The sequence below is a fragment of the Bolinopsis microptera genome, chromosome 4 (genome assembly GCF_026151205.1).
Source record: "Bolinopsis microptera isolate Bmic1 chromosome 4, MBARI_Bmic_1.0, whole genome shotgun sequence".
Classification (NCBI taxonomy): domain Eukaryota; kingdom Metazoa; phylum Ctenophora; class Tentaculata; order Lobata; family Bolinopsidae; genus Bolinopsis; species Bolinopsis microptera.
Window position 1 is genome coordinate 2,804,228 of NC_087075.1, and position 24,268 is coordinate 2,828,495.

The following is a 24,268-nucleotide window of genomic DNA, read 5'->3' on the forward strand; positions in this document are numbered from 1 at the left end:
ATGGATAAGTCACAGAATAAATTTGCTGAATTCAAACAACGTGTCTCAAGGAATGAATAATTAATCAAACATGAAATTAAATTTTAAAGATATCCAATATTGCACATTTGTGTTTGAGTTAAAAATAATATATAATGTAATCTTCTAATCTACATGATTCCTTGTCCTTAAACGCTCCAGTCATCCGTACTTTTATTATTCACCTGAAATATTTTCTTATTACTGCTACTTCCACAACAACTTATAAATTGCACAAATTTTGTACGATGCTCATATCAATTTCACCACGACTTATGCTATGATTTTATTTTTAGTGCAAGTTGAAAATAATGCCAACTTACGTTTGTAATTTTCCAATCCCCCGGAGATTTCCTCACGCTTGGCTTGGACAATATTTGGTTGTTCGTAGTCCCACTCATGTTGCTCTATATCATATCTATTCCCCACCACCTCTTTAAACACACCCTCCTCTTTGCAAGTGCAGCCTGAGGAGAAAGATCTTAAACTAACTGTACTTAACCCATATAATACCAACAACTCTAAACGTTCGAATTTTTTGATGAAATTTTGTTTCCTAAGCACTGAGGTACCAACTCCGACGGTGCAATAATTATTTTGAAAAAATTTATATTTTTTATAGCTTTTTCGACCTGTACTTTTAAAAGTTCATTGTTGGAGCTTGCTTTTTTGGAACATTGCATCGTACTTTTAAAAGTACATCATATTTGAATGATGTACTTTTAAAAGTACGGGTTTAATAAATAATGTACTTTTAAAAGTACGGGTTTAATGAATAGTGTACTTCTGGAGGTACGTTACTTAATTAAACAGAGGCTGAGACAATTCTAGAGGAGGATGAGACAATTCTAGAGGAACAGAAGAGAGTAGCAGAAGCTGAGCGTATTCTAGAGGAACAGAAGAGAGTAGCAGAAGCTGAGCGTATTCTAGAGGAACAGAAGAGAGTAGCAGAAGCTGAGAGAGTTCTAGAGGAACAGAAGAGAGTAGCAGAAGCTGAGAGAGTTCTAGAGGAACAGAAGAGAGTAGCAGAAGCTGAGAGAGTTCTAGAGGAACAGAAGAGAGTAGCAGAAGCTGAGAGAGTTCTAGAGGAACAGAAGAGAGTAGCAGAAGCTGAGCGTATTCTAGAGGAACAGAAGAGAGTAGCAGAAGCTGAGAGAGTTCTAGAGGAACAGAAGAGAGTAGCAGAAGCTGAGAGAGTTCTAGAGGAACAGAAGAGAGTAGCAGAAGCTGAGCGTATTCTAGAGGAACAGAAGAGAGTAGCAGAAGCTGAGAGAGTTCTAGAGGAACAGAAGAGAGTAGCAGAAGCTGAGAGAGTTCTAGAGGAACAGAAGAGAGTAGCAGAAGCTGAGAGAGTTCTAGAGGAGCAGAAGAGAGTAGCAGAAGCTGAGAGAGTTCTAGAGGAACAGAAGAGAGTAGCAGAAGCTGAGAGAGTTCTAGAGGAGCAGAAGTGAGTAGCAGAAGCTGAGCGTATTCTAGAGGAACAGAAGAGAGTAGCAGAAGCTGAGAGAGTTCTAGAGGAACAGAAGAGAGTAGCAGAAGCTGAGAGAGTCCTAGAGGAACAGAAGAGAGTAGCAGAAGCTGAGAGAGTTCTAGAGGAGCAGAAGAGAGTAGCAGAAGCTGAGAGAGTTCTAGAGGAACAGAAGAGAGTAGCAGAAGCTGAGAGAGTTCTAGAGGAACAGACGAGAGTAGCAGAAGCTGAGAGAGTTCTAGAGGAGCAGAAGAGAGTAGCAGAAGCTGAGCGTATTCTAGAGGAACAGAAGAGAGTAGCAGAGGTGGAGAGAATTCTAGAGGAACAGACGAGAGTAGCAGAAGCTGAGAGAGTTCTAGAGGAGCAGAAGAGAGTAGCAGAAGCTGAGCGTATTCTAGAGGAACAGAAGAGAGTAGCAGAGGTGGAGAGAATTCTAGAGAAACAGACGAGAGTAGCAGAAGCTGAGAGAGTTCTAGAGGAGCAGAAGAGAGTAGCAGAAGCTGAGAGAGTTCTAGAGGAACAGAAGAGAGTAGCAGAAGCTGAGAGAGTTCTAGAGGAACAGAAGAGAGTAGCAGAAGCTGAGCGTATTCTAGACGAACAGAAGAGAGTAGCAGAGGTGGAGAGAATTCTAGAGAAACAGACGAGAGTAGCAGAAGCTGATAGAGTTCTAGAGGAGCAGAAGAGAGTAGCAGAAGCTGAGAGAGTTCTAGAGGAACAGAAGAGAGTAGCAGAAGCTGAGAGAGTTCTAGAGGAACAGAAGAGAGTAGCAGAGGTGGAGAGAATTCTAGAGAAATTCAGACGAGAGTAGCAGAAGCTGAGGGAGTTCTAGAGGAGCAGAAGAGAGTAGCAGAAGCTGAGCGTATTCTAGAGGAACAGAAGAGAGTAGCAGAGGTGGAGAGAATTCTAGAGAAACAGACGAAAGTAGCAGAAGCTGAGAGAGTTCTAGAGGAACAGAAGAGAGTAGCAGAAGCTGAGCGTATTCTAGAGGAACAGAAGAGAGTAGCAGAGGTGGAGAGAATTCTAGAGAAACAGAAGAGAGTAGCAGAAGCTGATAGAGTTCTAGAGGAGCAGAGGAGAGTAGCAGAAGCTGAGAGAGTTCTTGAGGAGCAGGAGAGAGTAGCAGAAGCTGAGAGAGTTCTAGAGGAGCAGAAGAGAGTAGCAGAGGTGGAGAGAGTTTTAGAGGAACATAACAACTCAGCTGAGGAAATGCATAGACAACAAGGAAAGGAATCTTATGTTGGAACAGCAGATTGCTGAATGCTGATGGCACACAATCATGTCAGTATTTAATAGTTAACATACATCGGAATTCGGAAACCAGTTACAAGATCTAGGATTGTGAACATTAAGCGGGGGGGGGGGGGGGGGGGGGGGGTGGGGGATCAAGTACCAAGTGCCGTACGTGACGTCGACTAAGTGCAACTTTGGAATCTACAAAAAAGACCCACCCACCCCCTTCGCGGTACTAACTTTTTTTTTCGGATAATATTTAGGACACCCACCCCTTTTGCGGTACTAACTGTTGAGAAATCACGGTACTGACTGTGTTTTGGTATATAAAATAAGATACCCACCCATAAATTGCTTTAAACAGCTCATTAAACATTGGGAAATGGACAAAGTCTACCCACTATTTAATAGGGGTTTTGTTTTCAATGCAGTCGAATTAAATAAAAAGTTACAAAAAAGGAAACAAAATAAAAAAACCCAAAAAAAAGGAAAAAAACCTCAAAACCCAAAAAAAAACCCATTCCCAAAATTGAAATTTGAGGTAAAATGGATTTTTTGGGGTTGGACACCCCCTTAGTACCTTGTACTAACTGATTTTCTGGGAAATGAGCAGCAGACCCACCACTTAGTACAAAAGTACTAACTGTGTTTTGGAAGAAAATATGACCCAAAAGTATATTGAAGGCCGCTCTGGAAGACGTGGAATAACCGGGTGAAAACGTGGATCCTTCAAGATCGACTAAATCCCAGAAGTCACAACAGAAAGTTTCTGTTGTGTCTTCCGTTCTGATTCAGAACAATTTACCTGCCATTACAGTCTTACCGACGTTAATCATGCCAGCACACATTGTGTAGTCTATATAAATTATAAACCTGTACTTTTAAAAGTACATTTTTCGTGAAACCTGTCCTTTTAAAAGTACAATATTCGAAGATAATGCACTTTTAAAAGTACGTACTTTTAAAAGTACATCATTGTCTAGAATGATGTACTTTTGAAAGTACACCCAATTAACATCTCAATTAGAGGCAATTTATGATTTTTATGTCGCCCCACATTATTGCCTATTTATTGCACAATCGTTTAGGCAATATTAAAAAAACAAATTTGGGATCCATCAAAGTTGGAGAATTGGCTGGTGGTACCGAGAATTTACCATTTTTCAAAGTACCATTTTTGACCACCTTTGCCAACATCCTATAAATTTCTTGCTTTTTTTAACCATCTGGCCAGGGTGTTAAAATCATCAGCAGACCTTTTCTAACCTAATGCAAAAAACTGTATCAAAAAATATTTGTCACGAGACAAGTTAGGTCACTGTTTATGAACCGTACTTTTAAAAGTACCGTGGAAGAATATGGGTTAAATTAGGTGCGGTGGAAAACAAAAAACTGTTTGTGTACCTACTTAGATTTGGTAGGTTAAGAATTAGCGTCATTAAAGATTTCTCTATTCATACATTTGGAATTTATTTAAAAGCTCCATGTCCTCAGTTTCGATTCTGCCATTATTTAATTTTGCTTAAACTTACTGTTCAGTCTTTTGTGTGACCAAGTCATCACGTAAGGAACTTCAACACTGTCCTTTATCATCACCGCTTTACACACGGCCTTCTTGTTGGGTGGGGCGGTGCAAGGTAACTCAACGCTCACCGTCTTTGTAACAGTACTTGACTCCCCTGTAAAATTTCTAGTTCAGAGGATCAGAACCGCTGAAAATGGCGTTTAAGAAAATGAAGATTGAACGATTTTCAGGAATTTTGACAAGTAATTAAGCAAATATATAATTACATATTTACTATTTATATGTATAACTATAAATATACGCTAAAACTGAATTTAAAGCATTTTGAAAATTAACAATAATAGCTTGTTTATACCTGCACTGAACTCCATAGATGCACTTATCTCAGATGAAATCGAACCAGATGCTATCCCAGGAACTCCAATCTCGAATGATGTGCCGAGTGTGACTGAAGCACCCGTAGTACGAGAGAACTCCATCGTTTCAGAAACCTCAACAGTTCGCACATACAGGATTGTCAAATCTGTGCTGCCTCCATTTCTCAGGTCCTTTTCGCTGAATATTTTACTCAATTTATAATAATAATAATAATTTGGTCGACCGCAGTCGGGGAGCCGATTTCCCTGTCTAATTGCATTTCGGCTACGGTCCTTTCGGTACAGATTTCCCTGCAGTATAGTCGGGACGCAACCCCAGGCGTATACACTCGTGTTATTTTCGCAGCTCTAAGTCTAATGAAAGCCACTACCATTTACACCATGGTTTGGTGAGTGATGGCTGCCCTTCAGTTTTTGAGATTTTGGCCCAACTGGGATTAGGACTCGCAACCTGCAGGCCAATAGACAGGCTGATTAACCGACTGAGCCACTGAGCCACTCAATTTATAATTACCAATCGTTCATAACTATTTCATGAATCCAAAAAATCAGAGCTTGTGAACTGATCCGAAATTTAAAAACGATAGAAAGTTTAACAACAACATAAATTCAATTTCCTTATTTTGTATTTTGTAATTGTATATTGGATCATGCATAACTTACAGAACAACATCAGGCCGAGCTGCGGAAACGATGCCATTATCAATATCGTACTTGATGTCGGTAGCTTTGAAGTCCTCTTCATTGACTTTGTTACAGTCGCAAGATTCTGTCGCTAAAAATAGAGTTTTTAATGGTTAATTAATAAAATTAACTTATTTCAGTTACCTAGCTTATACTTATTTTACTAACAGTCAAGTTAAGCCCCGCAAAATCAATAGAACTTATATAGTTTTGCGTGATTTATAAAGAAAGTCACGAGGAATATAATATCAAATATTTCGTATTATATACAATAAGTATTTAATCTATACATCATAATATGTACATAAGTATACTAAAAGTGGAAACCTGCTTCCTTTACCGATCAGAACCAAAATTATAAACGAATTAAGTTTGTGCGTTAATGTTATCTAATCGTATCATGACGTATCATAAAGCACCACAACGTGCTATTAGTATTCTGCATTGTATAAAAGTCAACTCACAACAAGTGGGTACGTCACACCAGTCATATCTCTTATTGGGGTTTGTTGTATAGCACCAAACATCGCTGTACTTCCTCTCTGGATTTCGACAATAGTTGTTATCTCCGATACCATACCTGCAGTCAGAGATTGATGAGAAGATGAAATACTTGATAACGTGTCTTTCGAAAATCACAAAAACAATGGACAATTGTGACGGTTCCACAATACACCTGTCCCTAGTATCTCACACTTAAGTTATAATTGTGGAGATCGAGACGACAAACACTTCTCAACATGTACAAAAATTGAGTCATTGAGTTCACTCACAAAGTTAAAACGTGTAATTATATTATGTACTTACGTTTTCTTAATTTTTGATTTGTGGACTTCATTTGATTTCCAATTCTGACATGTGTAACCTAATCTTGTTCTAGATTGAGTCCCATCGTATCCTGATCCTTTGTTTGCTCTATCCTTGGCATCCCAACATTCCCGAGCTGAAACACGTCGATTTGTCATATTATGAGAGTTAATAGTAGTAGTATAAAGACCTCCTTTTAAAAAGCTTGGCTATTTAATTGACAGGAATGATTGATCCAGATTAATTGTCAGTAGCATGCATTATCGGAAAGTTGCGATGAACCTCCATAGAATCATCGCTTGATTCGTTTACAATTGAAACTTACCAGATAACAATGAAATGATCGAGAGTAAGGTTACCAAGAAAAACATTGAAATTGTCTTGCTTTCTGAACTCAGTGGTTGGTTTTAATATAAATCTTTAGTTTGTTGGCATTAAGAATCACAGCGGTATGTGAATCAATATATTAAATCATGGGTAACAGTGTGGCATTTCATATTACTATTGTAATTGATCATATTAATCGTGTTTCATCGTTTAAAGATGTGCAAACATCCTCACATATTGGTCACACATTGGTCATAGAATATGGATAAGTCACAGAATAAATTTGCTGAATTCAAACAACGTGTCTCAAGGAATGAATAATTAATCAAACATGAAATTAAATTTTAAAGATATCCAATATCGCACATTTGTGTTTGAGTTAAAAATAATATATAATGTAATCTTCTAATCTACATGATTCCTTGTCCTTAAACGCTCCAGTCATCCGTACTTTTATTATTCACCTGAAATATTTTCTTATTACTGCTACTTCCACAACAACTTATAAATTGCACACATTTTGTACGATGCTCATATCAAGTTCACCAGGACTTATGCTATGATTTTATTTTTAGTGCAAGTTGAAAATAATGCCAACTTACGTTTGTAATTTTCGAATCCCCCGGAGATTTCCTCACGCTTGGCTTGGACAATGTTCGGTTGATCGTAGTCCCACTCATGTTGCTCATAATCAATATAGAACCCCACCACCTCTTTAAACACACCCTCCTCTTTGCAAGTGCAGCCTGAGGAGAAAGATCTTAAACTAATCGTACTTAAATTAGGTGCGGTGGCAAACAAAAAACTGTTCGTGTACCTACTTAGATTTGGTAGGTTAAGAATTAGCGTCATTAAAGATTTCTCTATTCATAGGTACATTTGGAATTTATTTAAAAGCTCCATGTCCTTAGTTTCGATTCTTCCATTATTAAATTTTGCTTTAACTTACTGTTCAGTCTTTTGTGTGACCAAGTCATCACGTAAGGAACTTCAACTCTGTCCTTTGTCATCACCGCTTGACACACGGCCTTCTTGTTGGGTGGGGCGGTGCAAGGTAACTCCACTTTCTCCGTCGTTGTAACAGTACTTGACTCCCCTGTAAAATTTCTAATCAGTATGGAATATTTATTGAATGTGTTATACTTATATGCTAATTAAGCTAATATATATATTTACTATTTATATGTATAACTATAAGTATAACTATAAATATACGCTAAAACTGAATTTAAAGCATTTTGAAAATTAGCAATAATAGCTTGTTTATACCTGCACTGAACTCCATAGATGCACTCATCTCAGCCGAAACTGAACCAGATCCTACCCCTGGGACTTCAGCCGTGAATGATGTGCCGAGTGTGACTGAAGCACCCGTAGTACGAGAGAACTCCATCGTTTCAGAAACCTCAACAGATTGCACAACCAGGACTGACAAATCTGTGCTGCCTCCATTTTTCAGTTCCTTTTCGCTGAATATTTTACTCAATTTATAATAATAATGATAGTTTGGTCGACCGCATGAGTCGTGGAGCCGATCTCCCTGTCTAATTGCATTTCGGCCACGGTCCTTTCGGTACAGATTTCCCTGCAGTATAGACATAGTCGGGACGCAACCCCAGGCGTATACACTCGTGTTATTTTCGCAGCTCTAATGAAAGCCACTACCATTTACACCATGGTTTGGTGAGTAATGGCTGCCCTTCAGTTTTTGAGATTTTGGCCCAACTGGGATTCGAACTTGCAACCTCCAGGCCAATAGACAGGCGGATTAACCGAGTGAGCCACTGAGCCACTCTATTTATAATTACTATACCAATCGTTCATAACTATTTCATGAATCCAAATAATCAAAGCTTGTGAACTGATCCGAAATTTAAAAACAATAGAAAGTTTAACAACAACTTAAATTTAATTTCCTTACTTTGTAATCGTATATTGGATCATGCATACCGTAGAACTAGAATGGGGGAACTTCGCCATGTTTTACTGCTATTTCATGTTATTTCGAAAATAGTAAGATACGAGTACTTGAAAAAGTTTATAGCTCATATGAACAGGATTGGTAAAGCAAATAGTTTCGTATGAACCACATCAGCCAGGCATAAATAGTCAGCTAGATTGGTGCCACTGAAATCAGGGCGAAGTTACCCTGCAATATAATGGGGTAACTTTGCCATTCTGAAACAATACCATATTCGGTGCTAACACCATACCACTCGAAACTCAATTATATTTCCTTGATATATCTGCCAATTTTACTTATCTAGCTCCTAGCCTACGTGTTACAATGGGCAATTTGGTCGCGGGGGTAACATCGCCATGCTGCGGGTTACATCGCCGGGATGAAGTAGAAATGTAGTCGAACTTCGCCAATACAATTACACGTGCGTGACTTTGCCAGCCGCGCGCGAATTTCGCGCCAAACTTCGCCGAACAGATGTGAGATGGGATCAGAAAAGGGTAACTTCGCCACACAAAAATTTGAAAACGTTATAATATCATTTTTGTGCATCATGGTTAATTAAATTCGCCCTTAAATGAACAAGACATATACTATTACTAACGCGGATGTCGCACCAAATTTACATGGAAATTATGGGAAATATGCAAGCGGGAAGTTTTAGCCACTTTATTGCATTATTTCATGTTGCCCGAGGTTAATTAAAATAGCAAATGCTTATTTTTTAATAGGAATACCTTTATAACCATTTGTTCAACACAATATTATACAAAAACTTGATCTCCTAACAATTCAAAACGGTAAAATGATTATTCGAAAAATACTGGCGAAGTTCCCCGACACGGCGATTTTACCCCAATCTACGGTAACTTACACAACAACATCAGGCGGAGCTGTGGAAACGATACCATTATCAATATCGTACTTGATGTCGGTAGCCTTGAAATCCTCTTCATTGACATTGGTACAGTCGCAAGCGTCTGTCGCTAAAAATAGACTTTTTAATGGTCTATTAATAGAATTGAATTATTTCAGTAGCTTATACTTATTTTACTAACAGTCAAGTTAAGCCCCGCAAAATCAATAGAACTTATAGTTTTGCGTGATTTATAAAGAAAGTCACGAGGAATATAATATCAAATATTTCGTATTATATACAATAAGTATTTAATCTATACACCATAATAAGATTAAGTATACTAAAAGTGGAAACCTGCTTCCTTTACCGATCACAACCAAAATTATAAACGAATTAAGTTTGTGCGTTAATGTTATCTAATCGTATCATGACGTATCATAAAGCGACACAGTACGTGTGCTATTAGTATTCTGCATTGTATAAAAGTCAACTCACAACAAGTGGGTACGTCACACCAGTCATATCTCTTATTGGGGTTTGTTGTATAGCACCAAACATCGCTGTACTTCCTCTCTGGATTTCGACAATAGTTGTTATCTCCGATACCATACCTGCAGTCAGAGATTGATGAGAAGATGAAATACTTGATAACGTGTCTTTCGAAAATCACAAAAACAATGGACAATTGTGACGGTTCCACAATACACCTGTCCCTAGTATCTCACACTTAAGTTATAATTGTGGAGATCGAGACGACAAACACTTCTCAACATGTACAAAAATTGAGTCATTGAGTTCACTCACAAAGTTAAAACGTGTAATTATATTATGTACTTACGTTTTCTTAATTTTTGATTTGTGGACTTCATTTGATTTCCAATTCTGACATGTGTAACCTAATCTTGTTCTAGATTGAGTCCCATCGTATCCTGATCCTTTGTTTGCTCTATCCTTGGCATCCCAACATTCCCGAGCTGAAACACGTCGATTTGTCATATTATGAGAGTTAATAGTAGTAGTATAAAGACCTCCTTTTAAAAAGCTTGGCTATTTAATTGACAGGAATGATTGATCCAGATTAATTGTCAGTAGCATGCATTATCGGAAAATTCAAGTTGCGATGAACCTCCATAGAATCATCGCTTGATTCGTTTACAATTGAAACTTACCAGATAACAATGAAATGATCGAGAGTAAGGTTACCAAGAAAAACATTGACATTGTCTTGCTTTCTGAACTCAGTGGTTGGTTTTAATATAAATCTTTAGTTTGTTGGCATTAAGAATCACAGCGGTATGTGAATCAATATATTAAATCATGGGTAACAGTGTGGCATTTCATATTACTATTGTAATTGATCATATTAATCGTGTTTCATCGTTTAAAGATGTGCAAACATCCTCACATATTGGTCACACATTAGTCATAGAATATGGATAAGTCACAGAATAAATTTGCTGAATTCAAACAACGTGTCTCAAGGAATGAATAATTAATCAAACATGAAATTAAATTTTAAAGATATCCAATATTGCACATTTGTGTTTGAGTTAAAAATAATATATAATGTAATCTTCTAATCTACATGATTCCTTGTCCTTAAACGCTCCAGTCATCCGTACTTTTATTATTCACCTGAAATATTTTCTTATTACTGCTACTTCCACAACAACTTATAAATTGCACAAATTTTGTACGATGCTCATATCAATTTCACCACGACTTATGCTATGATTTTATTTTTAGTGCAAGTTGAAAATAATGCCAACTTACGTTTGTAATTTTCGAATCCCCCGGAGATTTCGGCCTCACGCTTGGCTTGGACAATATTTGGTTGTTCGTAGTCCCACTCATGTTGCTCTATATCATATCTATTCCCCACCACCTCTTTAAACACACCCTCCTCTTTGCAAGTGCAGCCTGAGGAGAAAGATCTTAAACTAACTGTACTTAAATTAGGTGCGGTGGAAAACAAAAAACTGTTTGTGTACCTACTTAGATTTGGTAGGTTAAGAATTAGCGTCATTAAAGATTTCTCTATTCATACATTTGGAATTTATTTAAAAGCTCCATGTCCTCAGTTTCGATTCTGCCATTATTTAATTTTGCTTAAACTTACTGTTCAGTCTTTTGTGTGACCAAGTCATCACGTAAGGAACTTCAACACTGTCCTTTATCATCACCGCTTTACACACGGCCTTCTTGTTGGGTGGGGCGGTGCAAGGTAACTCCACGCTCACCGTCTTTGTAACAGTACTTGACTCCCCTGTAAAATTTCTAGTTCAGAGGATCAGAACCGCTGAAAATGGCGTTTAAGAAAATGAAGATTGAACGATTTTCAGGAATTTTAACAAATAATTAAGCAAATATATAATTACATATTTACTATTTATATGTATAACTATAAATATACGCTAAAACTGAATTTAAAGCATTTTGAAAATTAACAATAATAGCTTGTTTATACCTGCACTGAACTCCATAGATGCACTTATCTCAGATGAAATCGAACCAGATGCTATCCCAGGAACTCCAATCTCGAATGATGTGCCGAGTGTGACTGAAGCACCCGTAGTACGAGAGAACTCCATCGTTTCAGAAACCTCAACAGTTCGCACATACAGGACTGTCAAATCTGTGCTGCCTCCATTTCTCAGGTCCTTTTCGCTGAATATTTTACTCAATTTATAATAATAATAATAATTTGGTCGACCGCAGTCGGGGAGCCGATTTCCCTGTCTAATTGCATTTCGGCTACGGTCCTTTCGGTACAGATTTCCCTGCAGTATAGTCGGGACGCAACCCCAGGCGTATACACTCGTGTTATTTTCGCAGCTCTAAGTCTAATGAAAGCCACTACCATTTACACCATGGTTTGGTGAGTGATGGCTGCCCTTCAGTTTTTGAGATTTTGGCCCAACTGGGATTAGGACTCGCAACCTGCAGGCCAATAGACAGGCTGATTAACCGACTGAGCCACTGAGCCACTCAATTTATAATTACCAATCGTTCATAACTATTTCATGAATCCAAATAATCAGAGCTTGTGAACTGATCCGAAATTTAAAAACGATAGAAAGTTTAACAACAACATAAATTCAATTTCCTTACTTTGTATTTTGTAATTGTATATTGGATCATGCATAACTTACAGAACAACATCAGGCCGAGCTGCGGAAACGATGCCATTATCAATATCGTACTTGATGTCGGTAGCTTGAAGTCCTCTTCATTGACTTTGGTACAGTCGCAAGATTCTGTCGCTAAAAATAGAGTTTTTAATGGTTAATTAATAAAATTAACTTATTTCAGTTACCTAGCTTATACTTATTTTACTAACAGTCAAGTTAAGCCCCGCAAAATCAATAGAACTTATAGTTTGCGTGATTTATAAAGAAAGTCACGAGGAATATAATATCAAATATTTCGTATTATATACAATAAGTATTTAATCTATACATCATAATATGTACATAAGTATACTAAAAGTGGAAACCTGCTTCCTTTACCGATCAGAACCAAAATTATAAACGAATTAAGTTTGTGCGTTAATGTTATCTAATCGTATCATGACGTATCATAAAGCACCACAACGTGCTATTAGTATTCTGCATTGTATAAAAGTCAACTCACAACAAGTGGGTACGTCACACCAGTCATATCTCTTATTGGGGTTTGTTGTATAGCACCAAACATCGCTGTACTTCCTCTCTGGATTTCGACAATAGTTGTTATCTCCGATACCATACCTGCAGTCAGAGATTGATGAGAAGATGAAATACTTGATAACGTGTCTTTCGAAAATCACAAAAACAATGGACAATTGTGACGGTTCCACAATACACCTGTCCCTAGTATCTCACACTTAAGTTATAATTGTGGAGATCGAGACGACAAACACTTCTCAACATGTACAAAAATTGAGTCATTGAGTTCACTCACAAAGTTAAAACGTGTAATTATATTATGTACTTACGTTTTCTTAATTTTTGATTTGTGGACTTCATTTGATTTCCAATTCTGACATGTGTAACCTAATCTTGTTCTAGATTGAGTCCCATCGTATCCTGATCCTTTGTTTGCTCTATCCTTGGCATCCCAACATTCCCGAGCTGAAACACGTCGATTTGTCATATTATGAGAGTTAATAGTAGTAGTATAAAGACCTCCTTTTAAAAAGCTTGGCTATTTAATTGACAGGAATGATTGATCCAGATTAATTGTCAGTAGCATGCATTATCGGAAAATTCAAGTTGCGATGAACCTCCATAGAATCATCGCTTGATTCGTTTACAATTGAAACTTACCAGATAACAATGAAATGATCGAGAGTAAGGTTACCAAGAAAAACATTGACATTGTCTTGCTTTCTGAACTCAGTGGTTGGTTTTAATATAAATCTTTAGTTTGTTGGCATTAAGAATCACAGCGGTATGTGAATCAATATATTAAATCATGGGTAACAGTGTGGCAGATCATATTACTATTGTAATTGGCCAAATTCTGAATTTCGCATTGCGAAATTTTTTTAAAGGCCTAACTCAAAATTCTGTCCCAAAACTTAAAGTTGAGGTCATGAGACAATTCTACGTTGATTCTGTAAATTTCATGTGAGTTCTATTGTTTTGAGCGAAGTCAATTTTGCAAATATCGCGAACTGAGATATGGGCGATTTTGTTCATTTTTTGCGATTATTTGAACACAGAATCCACAGTTAGATATTGGCTGATAATCATAAAGAATGTGTAGTATAGGCTTACCTTCCATATAAAGTTGGTTTCATTCAAAACTATTAATATTTGACCAATTTATGGACCAAAATCGATCAAATTTGGTGCGTATGCCCAAATATGGGCATATGGTTTTTATCCCATAACTCGGCCAATTTTTATCCAATTTTGATAAAACTTAATATGTGTGTTCAGGAGACTAGTAGCTACAAGTAGAGCATCCAAAAGCATGGTTGTGGGCATGTTCAGGGTATTTGGCTAAATTGGGCCTAATTTGGACCAAATATGGGTGTGGCTGCCCCGCGGGCACCGTTTGGCTGTTGGGGTCCGGTACCCCCTCAAAAGTTCGGTCACCGGTCCTAGTTTGTTGGTCAAGTTTCGTCAAATTTAATTAATTACAGTGGGTGTGGCACGCCCTTCCCTTTTTTCCACTATTGTCACCATAAAGTAAGAACGCTTTCAGCTAGGAACTTCCAAGTTTCTAGACACATTTGGTTTGATAATTGAAGTGCTTTCCCAAAATTTCAAGTTGGTTGTTCACAATTTAACCGAGTTATGACCCTTTTAACTTTTTAAGATGTTGCAGATACGTGATCTAGCACTTAATGTAGGGGGTGCACGATAAAAATAAACTTGCTCGGATTTTCAAAATTTTTGTACCATTGTTTTCTATAGACTGTGAGAATTTTCACAGTACCAAATTTGTCATACTTTTTTGGAATGATCAGTGATTTTCGCCTAGGTGCCATATTTGATGGCGCGCGGCTTTTGGAGCAAAATTAGGTGTAAAACTTGCGTAATTTGACCAAATTCGTTGATTTTTGTCGTATTATTTTATCATATCTTCGGTTCCTGAACATGAATCATGCTGAAAATTTGTCAGAACCTTCCAATCATACTTAACTACCGGACCTAATTTAAATGTGAGAGATTGGCCTTGATTAAGAGGTCTAAAACTGACAAAATAGGTATAAATTCGTTGATAACTCAAATTCTGACCATCGAAATTGCTCAAACTAATTTAGGTTCAGTAGAACATAAGTGTTTACGTACGCTGACCAAATTTCAACAAAATTGTTATATGAGAAGTATTATAACTTTTTAATTGTTTCCGAATTAATGTGCTGGCCGAAATAAGAGCTAAAAAACCATTCAATGGTCAGCGCGCGCGTCTTACGGTCGATGGCGCACTGCCTACTTAATGATAATCAGTGATATCTTCATTCAATCAATGCCCTGATTAGTTGGAGACTGCATATAGGACAGCAACCGAAGCGCTATAACGCAAATTCTTCGGTTTTAAGGAACGTCACTATCAGTATTCACTCAAAGTGATCAGATCGTCATCCACCAACATGCTCGTTACCGCCTGATGAGGCTCATTGTTGCTGGCTAGCGAATAGCTCCCGATGAGATTACTGATTGGGTGACGTAATCACTGATTAAGTGCCGAGATCACGTTTCTGCAATCTTACTATATATAAAGCGAGACGATATATATATATTTATCTGTGCCATTTTACTGACACCATGGCATCAACTTTAACGCGAATTTCTGCAAAAACCGTCAAAGATATACAACTGAAACTTTTTTGACTGGGTCAAATGCTTTAATGGCCTCCAAATCAGCATGAAAAAATAAAAAATTGGCCAATAAATAGGAGTTTTAGAGCCCAAAATTTGGTACCCCAAGTGGCGTCAAAAACGCGAATTAAATAGGTAATAATTGTTTTAGTCTCTTGAGTCTTGACACCATTTTAGGGTTAGACGGGTTCCTGCTAGTATCTTAAAAGGGTCATAACTCGGTTAAATTGTAAACAACCAACTTGAAATTTTGGGAAAGCACTTCAATTATCAAACCAAATGTGTCTAGAAACTTTAAAGTTCCTAGCTGAAAGCGTTCTCACTTTATGGTGACAATAGTGAAAAAGAGGGAGTGGCGTGCCACACCCACTGTAATTAATTAAATTTGACGAAACTTCCAGAAAATCTAAGTTTGACCCATATCTATAATTTTATAGATATGGGTTTTAACAAGAATTACGTGAGTTATTAAAGGGTTGCGTGTGGGCAGTTACTTTTGGGCCACCCTGTATTATATGTTGCAAATCATTTTATACATCCTACAATTTCGTTTCCGAATTTCAGTGTACGAGATTCTAACTTTCAATTTACACAAAATGTATGTAATATTCGAAATTGAAGTTTATCGTAAGTTTCTAAATTTCTGTTATTTATTAGTATATTTAATAGTCTTTGATGTTCAGGATGGTACACAACTCCTTATATTAGAACTTCGATTCATGTTCTTGATACTACATTGTGATGATTACTGAATATATTTTCTTAAAATGATAATAAAAGTGTTGACAGCAATCGTGCCGCTTTGATTGAAATATTGAATTGAGCTATATTACATATCGTCGTGGTTTTTTTTAAAGGGCGAATGTCAAATTTCACTATGGCTTAAAACATAGGTATAATAGAGGTCTATAACATCCCAAACAGTTTGAAGCTCTATCGTGCTTAGTTTAGATTTTCAAATAATAATAAGGGCGAATGTTATTTTCGAGATTTCAATAAATGCCGAATGTTATACATTGGGCGTTCGATAATAGTGGTCGAATGTCACATATTATAACGTACTCTATCTACATGCAGTATGCTGGAAACATATGGCGAATGTTCGACATTTGCCATATTAGTATGGCCATTAAAGTTTAAAAATTACTTTTTTGTGTGACATTGGCGCCATTTTGGAAGGGCGAATGTCACACAAAAAAGTAATTTTTAAAACTTAATGGCCATTATAATGATAATAAATTGAAAAAACCACGACGATATTATCAAGTAGTTTTGGCATGTTGAGGTGATTTGGCATAATTGGACCAAAAAGGGACCAAACATGAGCATGGCTATACCCATACAGCAATCATCAGTGGGTGGTTGGGGTCCGGGATCCCTCATACCTAAAACGCTTGGTCAAGGGTTCTAGTTTGTTGGTCAACTGCTATCTCGGAAACAAGTTTCCCAAAAAATTCAGGCTGCACTGCCGCAAAATAAACGTTGGCCGTTGTGTCCTGACAACTGAGTGTTTACTGGGTAGTGATGAGCTCTAAACAGACTCTTCTTCACGAGGCGCTGACCACAGCACTATATGAACGTGACCGATTCAATCGTTGTCAGACGGAGGGAGAGACCAGAGGCGCCGCCTATTGTCCTTCCTTAACCGTATGTGGCCTCGCTGTAGACTAATTCAGATTTGTGGAAGGTTCGATAATTCACAATAGTATATGGCTTAAAACGAGGCAGTTGAATTTATAGACTCATAATGTGAATGAACACTAGTACGGCTGTTATAACCTATTTATATAAAACTAAAACACTTAGAATGGGGATGTTATTACAAAATAAAACATAGAATTATAATAAAGTAAACTGAAATAGTTTGTGTTAGTAAATTAACACTAGTAATAATATAATGCACTCAACTAACCTCTCTCACTAACCTCTCACTGTACCCGACGCGATTCCTACTATAAACTAACTACTAATTAAAACTACTACACTAAAATATCACTAAATAATGTCCGAACTAAAAGTCCTTACTTCCTAAAACATTAAAAAATCGCGGCGCCGCGGCAAGCCAAGCTAGCCAAAATCGTGGCGAAAATCGCAGCGAAAGATACACACTGTGTGTAGTGTGTGTAGCTTACGTTGCTATTATCGAGCTCTCTTATCTTTTGTAACTTAGCGATAAGTACAGTTTGCTGCTACCGCGTAGTTAGCCTTTGCGTGTGTATACTTGTACATTAAACTATACAATGTACACCACGGAGGATGATTTAAATTTGACCCAATCTCAGCTAAGAAACTCAAGGATTTCAACTATGAAGAAAAGGAAGATTTAGAGGGCTGTGCTGATAGATGGTTCACTTCAATGGCAAGAGAACTGAAATTAGACAACATCGAAATTCGTGGAAATATGGACAAAAATATTCATGTCTCCGTCTATCTATAAAAGGTATATGGCAAACTGGGTTACTGCAAGCAGCAGACCTCGTACGACGGCAGAGTAGGCAGATGAGCGTTATGATGGAAATCGTTGAGTGCCTCAAGACGGAAGCACTAGCAGACAAGGAAAAGATGGTCAGGTTACAGGACCAGTTGCTAGTGCAGAAGGACGAACAACTACAGTTGTTTAAGACGTCAGTTGAAGAGACAGTACAAACAACGGTGGAGTCATGGATTAAGAGCTACAGTGCAGCTGTACAAAAGAACAGCACAAGTGGCGCGGTCTGCAACAGTAAAATTCTGAAGAATGTAATGAAGACTGTGGCTGCAGAGGAAGACAGGAGCAAGAATCTGATAATGTTTGGACTGATAGACGAGGATGAAGAACAGCTTCCAGCTCTGATAACCGCAGTATTGGAGGAGATCGGGGAGAAACCTCATTTCGAAGCGACTAGAGTCGGCTGTAAGAGGCCACTGGCCAGGTATCACGGCTATCCGACCAGTTAAGATCACCGTCCCAAGCTCAACAGCAGTTCATCAGATTCTGATGAAAACAGGGAGACTGAGGATAGCTGAGGCACACAAAGATGTATGGATCTGTCCTGATAGATCCAGTGAAGAGCGTGCAGCAAGGAAGAACGTGGTAAGTGGTAACTGACCTGAAGAAGAAGAGGGCTAAACAGACTCATCTCGACCACTACATCCGTAACGGGAAGGTCTGTAGCCGGGTTAAGAAGACACCATGATGACGTAATTCATGTTTCTCGGACACCGATCAGTATAATATGTACTTGAAGAAGTATTTTAAGAGTTTACGGACGTTATCTGTATTTGAGAGACAATTATATTGTATACATACATTATTATTTGATTGTTTCACACTTTTCACATTTCATAATTTTATTACTAGGTGGAGGTGATATTATTGAGACTTTGGGCGGCCAAAAAACTCCTGTTCTGAAAGTTGTCCTTTGTACTTGTTTCACTGACCCACGCTTTTTAGCATTTATACATTTCGGCCCATTTTATATGTTTGTTCGAATTGCTGTAAATCAAATCATTTGCACGAATAGAATTATGAATTAGGGGTAGACTGGTTTTTCGGGTAATGACTTGCTAGTTGGTTTGTGTGTACGAGGTGGCTACTTAGAGGTTGCGGCATATTGTTGCTAGCATTATGGCAGGAAAATAGGCTAGTATTAATAGTTGTACGAGACTAATATATACAGAACACACACAAAGCTTACAGCCTTCGGGCGAAGTATTAGCTAGGTCACGTTAGCAGGTTAGCTAGGTCACGTTAGCAGGTCACGTAAGTAGAATTAACTTATGTTAATACTTTACCATACTACACGTAATCAAACAAATAAACCCTGTTTACAATGAGATAACATCACGTGATCGAATCACGTGTTTTGATAACTAAGCTAGAGACTAAGGGGTATGGAGCACACTGCTTTTCATGTGTTTTATAGACTGAAAAATTGAACTGCTAGCCTTAACTATAATTCTAGAGATTATCTTTAGAAGTTTTAGCCTGAAGATTTAGAGGAGAATGCACAAATTTGTCGCGGAGAACTGAAATAATCGCGATCTGTCGGGAGGATCTGAGATAATCGCGATTTGTCGCGGAGAATGGGAAATAATCGCGATCTGTCGCGAGGATCTGAGAAAATCGGATATTAAAAAATATCCAGCGCTAGTTGTCGCTATCCAGCGCTAGTTATCGAACTGTTTTCTGCGATGGCCAGTTGCGCTGGCCATCGCAAACTGTCGGGTGCGACATGGTCGCATAGCCAGCGTTATCCAGCGCTGGATATCGACAACTATAGCGCTGGATAGCGACAACTAGCGCTGGATGGCGACAACTAGCGCTGGATAACGGAGTGGATATAGCGCTAGTTGTCGCCATCCAGCGCTAGTTGTCGTGTTTTGACTATCGCAAAAAAACCACAATGACAATATTTTGGAATCTCATTGATGTAAAGTTAATTGTAGAGTTATAATACATAATATTGCATCGAATACTCTAGTTCAATTGAGCTCATGTATCACGAGCTAAACTAGCCCCAGCATCAGCCATTCTGCTATTTTCCATACATAAGTTTCCGTAAATTTCCATGAGTTTCCATACATGAGGATAATTCAAAATCAAAGTTTACACACTTTGAATTATCAGGAAACTAGCAACGATACACGTGATCTACTGTTTAGCTGTTGGACACGTACTCTAGTTCGACAACTGGAGATCACTAGAAACCACCACTATCGAACTTCGGTGCATGTCAATTGTCAAACTTTTAAAAAAAGTTTAAATATAACTGTACTCGGTTCTTTTGCGATGGTGTAAACGCGACAACCAGCGCTAGTTGTCGCCATCCAGCGCTAGTTGTCGCTATCTAGCGCTAGTTATCGCTATCCATCGCTGGTTGTCGCTGGCTATGCGACATTGTCGAACCCGATAGTTTGCGATGGCCAAGGCCTCAAACTATCGCAGAAAACAGTTCGATAACTAGCGCAAGCAAGCGCTGGCTTTCTTAATTTTTGATTTGTGGACTTCATTTGATTTCCAATTCTGACATGTGTAACCTCCTTTTGTTCTAGATTGAGTCCCATCGTATCCTGATCCTTTGTTTGCTCTATTCTTGGCATCGCAGCATTAGCGTCAGCGTCAGCGTCAGCGTCAGCGTCAGCGTCAGCGTCAGCGTCAGCGTCAGCGTCAGCGTCAGCGTTAGCGTCAGCGTTAGCGTCAGCGTTAGCGTCAGCGTCAGCGTCAGCGTCAGCGTCAGCGTCAGCGTCAGCGTCAGCGTCAGCGTCAGCGTCAGCGTCAGCGTCAGCGTCAGCGTCAGCGTCAGCGTCAGCGTCAGCGTCAGCGTCAGCGTCAGCGTCAGCGTCAGCGTCACCGTCAGCGTCACCGTCAGCGTTAGCGTCAGCGTCAGCGTCAGCGTTAGCGTTAGCGTCAGCGTCAGCGTCAGCGTTAGCGTCAGCGTCAGCGTCAGCGTTAGCGTCAGCGTCAGCGTCAGCGTCAGCGTCAGCGTCAGCGTCAGCGTCAGCGTCAGCGTCAGCGTCAGCGTCAGCGTCAGCGTCAGCGTCAGCGTCAGCGTCAGCGTCAGCGTTAGCGTCAGCGTTAGCGTCAGCGTGTGTCAGCGTTAGCGTCAGCGTGTGTCAGCGTTAGCGTCAGCGTTAGCGTTTATAGCAATAGCGTTTATAGCAATAGCGTTTATAGCGTTAGCGTTTATAGCGTTAGCGTTTATAGCGTTAGCGTTTATAGCGTTAGCGTTTATAGCGTTAGCGTTTATAGCGTTAGCGTTTATAGCGTTAGCGTTTATAGCGTTAGCGTTTATAGCGTTAGCGTTTATAGCGTTAGCCTTTATAGCGTTAGCCTTTATAGCGTTAGCCTTTATAGCGTTAGCCTTTATAGCGTTAGCGTTTATAGCGTTAGCGTTTATAGCGTTAGCGTTTATAGCGTTAGCGTTTATAGCGTTAGCGTTTATAGCGTTAGCCTTTATAGCGTTGGCGTTTATAGCGTTAGCGTTTATAGCGTTAGCGTTTATAGCGTTAGCGTTTATAGCGTTAGCGTTTATAGCGTTAGCGTTTATAGCGTTAGCGTTTATAGCGTTAGCGTTTATAGCGTTAGCGTTTATAGCGTTAGCGTTTATAGCGTTAGCGTTTATAGCGTTAGCGTTTATAGCGTTAGCGTTTATAGCGTTAGCGTTTATAGCGTTAGCGTTTATAGCGTTAGCGTTTATAGCGTTAGCGTTTATAGCGTTAGCGTTTATAGCGTTAGCGTTTATAGCGTTAGCGTTTATAGCGTTAGCGTTTATAGCGTTAGCGTTTATAGCGTTAGCGTTTATAGCGTTAGCGTTTATAGCGTTAGCGTTTATAGCGTTAGCGTTTATAGCGTTAGCGTTTATAGCGTTAGCGTTTATAGTGTTAGCGTTTATAGTGTTAGCTTTAGCTTTAGCTTTAGCTTTAGCTTTAGCTTTAGCTTTAGCTTTAGCTTTAGCTTTAGCGTTAGCGTCAGCGTTAGCTTCAGCGTTAGCGTCAGCGTTAGCGTCAGCGTTAGCGTCAGCGTTAGCGTCAGCGTTAGCGTCAGCGTTAGCGTCAGCGTTAGCGTCAGCGTTAGCTTTAGCGTTAGCTTTAGCGTTAGCTTTAGCGTTAGCTTTAGCGTTAGCTTTAGCGTTAGCTTTAGCGTTAGCTTTAGCGTTAGCTTTAGCGTTAGCTTTAGCGTTAGCTTTAGCGTTAGCTTTAGCGTTAGCGTCAGTGTTAGCGTCAGCGTCAGCGTTAGCGTCAGCGTTAGCGTCAGCGTTAGCGTCAGCGTCAGCGTCAGCGTTAGCGTCAGCGTCAGCGTCAGCGTCAGCGTCAGCGTCAGCGTCAGCGTCAGCGTCAGCGTCAGCGTCAGCGTCAGCGTTCGCGTCAGCGTTAGCGTCAGCGTTAGCGTCAGCGTTAGCGTCAGCGTTAGCGTCAGCGTTAGCGTCAGCGTTAGCTTCAGCGTTAGCGTCAGCGTTAGCGTCAGCGTTAGCGTCAGCGTTAGCGTCAGCGTTAGCGTCAGCGTTAGCGTCAGCGTTAGCGTCAGCATCAGCGTTAGCGTCAGCGTTAGCGTCAGCGTTAGCGTCAGCGTTAGCGTCAGCGTTAGCGTCAGCGTTAGCGTCAGCGTTAGCGTCAGCGTTAGCATTAGCGTCATTGTTTCCGACAGTGTTAGCGTTAGCGTTAGCGTTAGCGCTAGCGTTAGCGCTAGCGTTAGCGTTAGTGTCAGTGTTATCGTTAGTGTCAGCGTTATCGTTAGCATTAGTCTGAGGCAAAATCACAGTGCTGGCAAGAATGACCGTCAACATCGATGTATTTTCAGACGCTGATTCTGAATCACCCCCCATGACATATTTATAGCCGAAGGGTTAAAATGCTCTTCTGGCGAGATATTGGGGAGAAAGTTACGTGATGCGTTAGCGTCAGTGTCAGCGTTATAGCGTTAGCATTAGCGTTAGCGTCAGCGTCAACGTTAGAGTTAACGTAAGCGTTACCGGCAGCGTCAGCGTCAGCGTTACTGGGCCGCGCTCAGCCTGTCATTCCGCCGTTATGAACATGATACTGATAGCCTGAGGTCCCCAGGTAACATCAGCGTTACCGTCAGCATTAACGTCGACGCTGTCGCTATCGATGACGCTATCGATAACGCTAACGCTAAAGCTAACGCTAAAGCTAACACTAAAGCTAACGCTAAAGCTAACGCTAAAGCTAACGCTAACGCTAAAGCTAACGCTAAAGCTTACGCTAAAGCTAACGCTAAAGCTAACGCTAAAGCTAACGCTAACGCTGACGCTAACGCTAACGCTAAAACGAACGCTAACGCTAACGCTAACGCTGACGCTGACGTTAGCGTTAGCTTGGGGTCTCCGCCAGGTATTTTTACTCTTTTGAACTAACGGACTCGTCGAACCCTGACCCTAATTTTGAACTTAATCAAGTAATGCTAACCTTATGCGCGGCCCTTTTTTTCGAGCTAGAGATTAGCAAGCTAGCTAGGTTGTATTGTAGTTATTATAATTATAAGTACTAATAGGGGGTGCACGATAAAAATAAACTTGCTCGGATTTTCAAAATTTTTGTACCATTGTTTTCTAGAGACTGTGAGAATTTTCACAGTACCAAATTTGTTATACTTTTTTGGAATGATCAGTGAGTTTCGCCTAGGTGCCATATTTGATGGTGCGCGGCTTTTGGAGCAAAATTAGGTGTAAAAGTCGCGTAATTTGACGAAATTCGTTGATTTTTGTCGTATTATTCTATCATATCTTCGGTTCCTGGACATGAATCATGCTGAAAATTTGTCAGAACCTTCCAATCATACTTAACTACCGAACCTAATTTAGTTGGGAGAGATTGGCCTTGATTAAGAGGTCTAAAAATGACAAAATAGGTATAAATCCGTTGATAACTCAAATTCTGACCATCGAAATTGCTCAAACTAATTTAGGTTCAGTAGAACATAAGTGTTTACGTACGCTGACCAAATTTCAACCAAATTGTTGTATGGGAAGTATTATAACTTTTTGATTGTTTCCGAAATAATGTGCTGGCCGAAATAAGAGCTAAAAAACCATTCAATGGTCAGCGCGCGCGTCTTACAGTCGATGGCACACTGCCTAGTACTAACTCAATGAACTATAGATCGACTGTAAGTGTAACCAAATCTCCGAAGCTAATATACAATATATTTTTAATTGATATTACGTGTATCAAATATAAAAGATCGGTGATATCATACTCTA

The 24,268-nt window shown here is 39.3% G+C and overlaps 3 protein-coding genes across 4 annotated transcripts; all 3 read right to left on the reverse strand.

Moving 5' to 3' along the window:
* Positions 1-45: 45 nt before the first annotated feature.
* Positions 46-6,506, reverse strand: LOC134814416 (natterin-4-like). Its single transcript, XM_063822526.1, has 8 exons — positions 6,435-6,506; positions 6,110-6,245; positions 5,767-5,882; positions 5,282-5,393; positions 4,597-4,796; positions 4,249-4,395; positions 342-485; positions 46-203 (listed from the first exon to the last, which is right to left on the reverse strand). Exons 1-8 carry the CDS (start codon positions 6,478-6,480, stop codon positions 196-198), a joined length of 909 nt encoding a protein of 302 aa, XP_063678596.1. The 5' UTR covers positions 6,481-6,506; the 3' UTR covers positions 46-195.
* Positions 6,507-6,742: 236 nt separating this feature from the next.
* On the reverse strand, positions 6,743-10,508 carry LOC134814080 (prothrombin-like). The gene is made up of 8 exons (XM_063822088.1): positions 10,425-10,508; positions 10,094-10,229; positions 9,751-9,866; positions 9,271-9,382; positions 7,706-7,905; positions 7,386-7,532; positions 7,039-7,182; positions 6,743-6,900 (listed from the first exon to the last, which is right to left on the reverse strand). Exons 1-8 carry the CDS (start codon positions 10,474-10,476, stop codon positions 6,893-6,895), a joined length of 915 nt encoding a protein of 304 aa, XP_063678158.1. The 5' UTR covers positions 10,477-10,508; the 3' UTR covers positions 6,743-6,892.
* Positions 10,509-10,732: 224 nt separating this feature from the next.
* LOC134814417 (natterin-3-like) lies at positions 10,733-13,646 on the reverse strand. 2 transcript variants are annotated; one of them, XR_010160162.1, is made up of 8 exons: positions 13,563-13,646; positions 13,232-13,367; positions 12,889-13,004; positions 12,408-12,518; positions 11,723-11,922; positions 11,375-11,521; positions 11,029-11,175; positions 10,733-10,890 (listed from the first exon to the last, which is right to left on the reverse strand). XR_010160162.1 is itself a non-coding variant. In XM_063822528.1 (8 exons), the coding sequence occupies exons 5-8, from the start codon at positions 11,844-11,846 to the stop codon at positions 10,883-10,885; spliced, it is 426 nt and encodes a 141-aa protein (XP_063678598.1). In that variant the 5' UTR covers positions 11,847-11,922; positions 12,408-12,518; positions 12,889-13,004; positions 13,232-13,367; positions 13,563-13,640; the 3' UTR covers positions 10,733-10,882. The 2 variants fall into 2 exon arrangements, 1 of the variants encoding a protein (XP_063678598.1); XM_063822528.1 differs by having other exon boundaries at positions 13,563-13,640.
* Between the last annotated feature and the right edge of the window lie 10,622 nt (positions 13,647-24,268).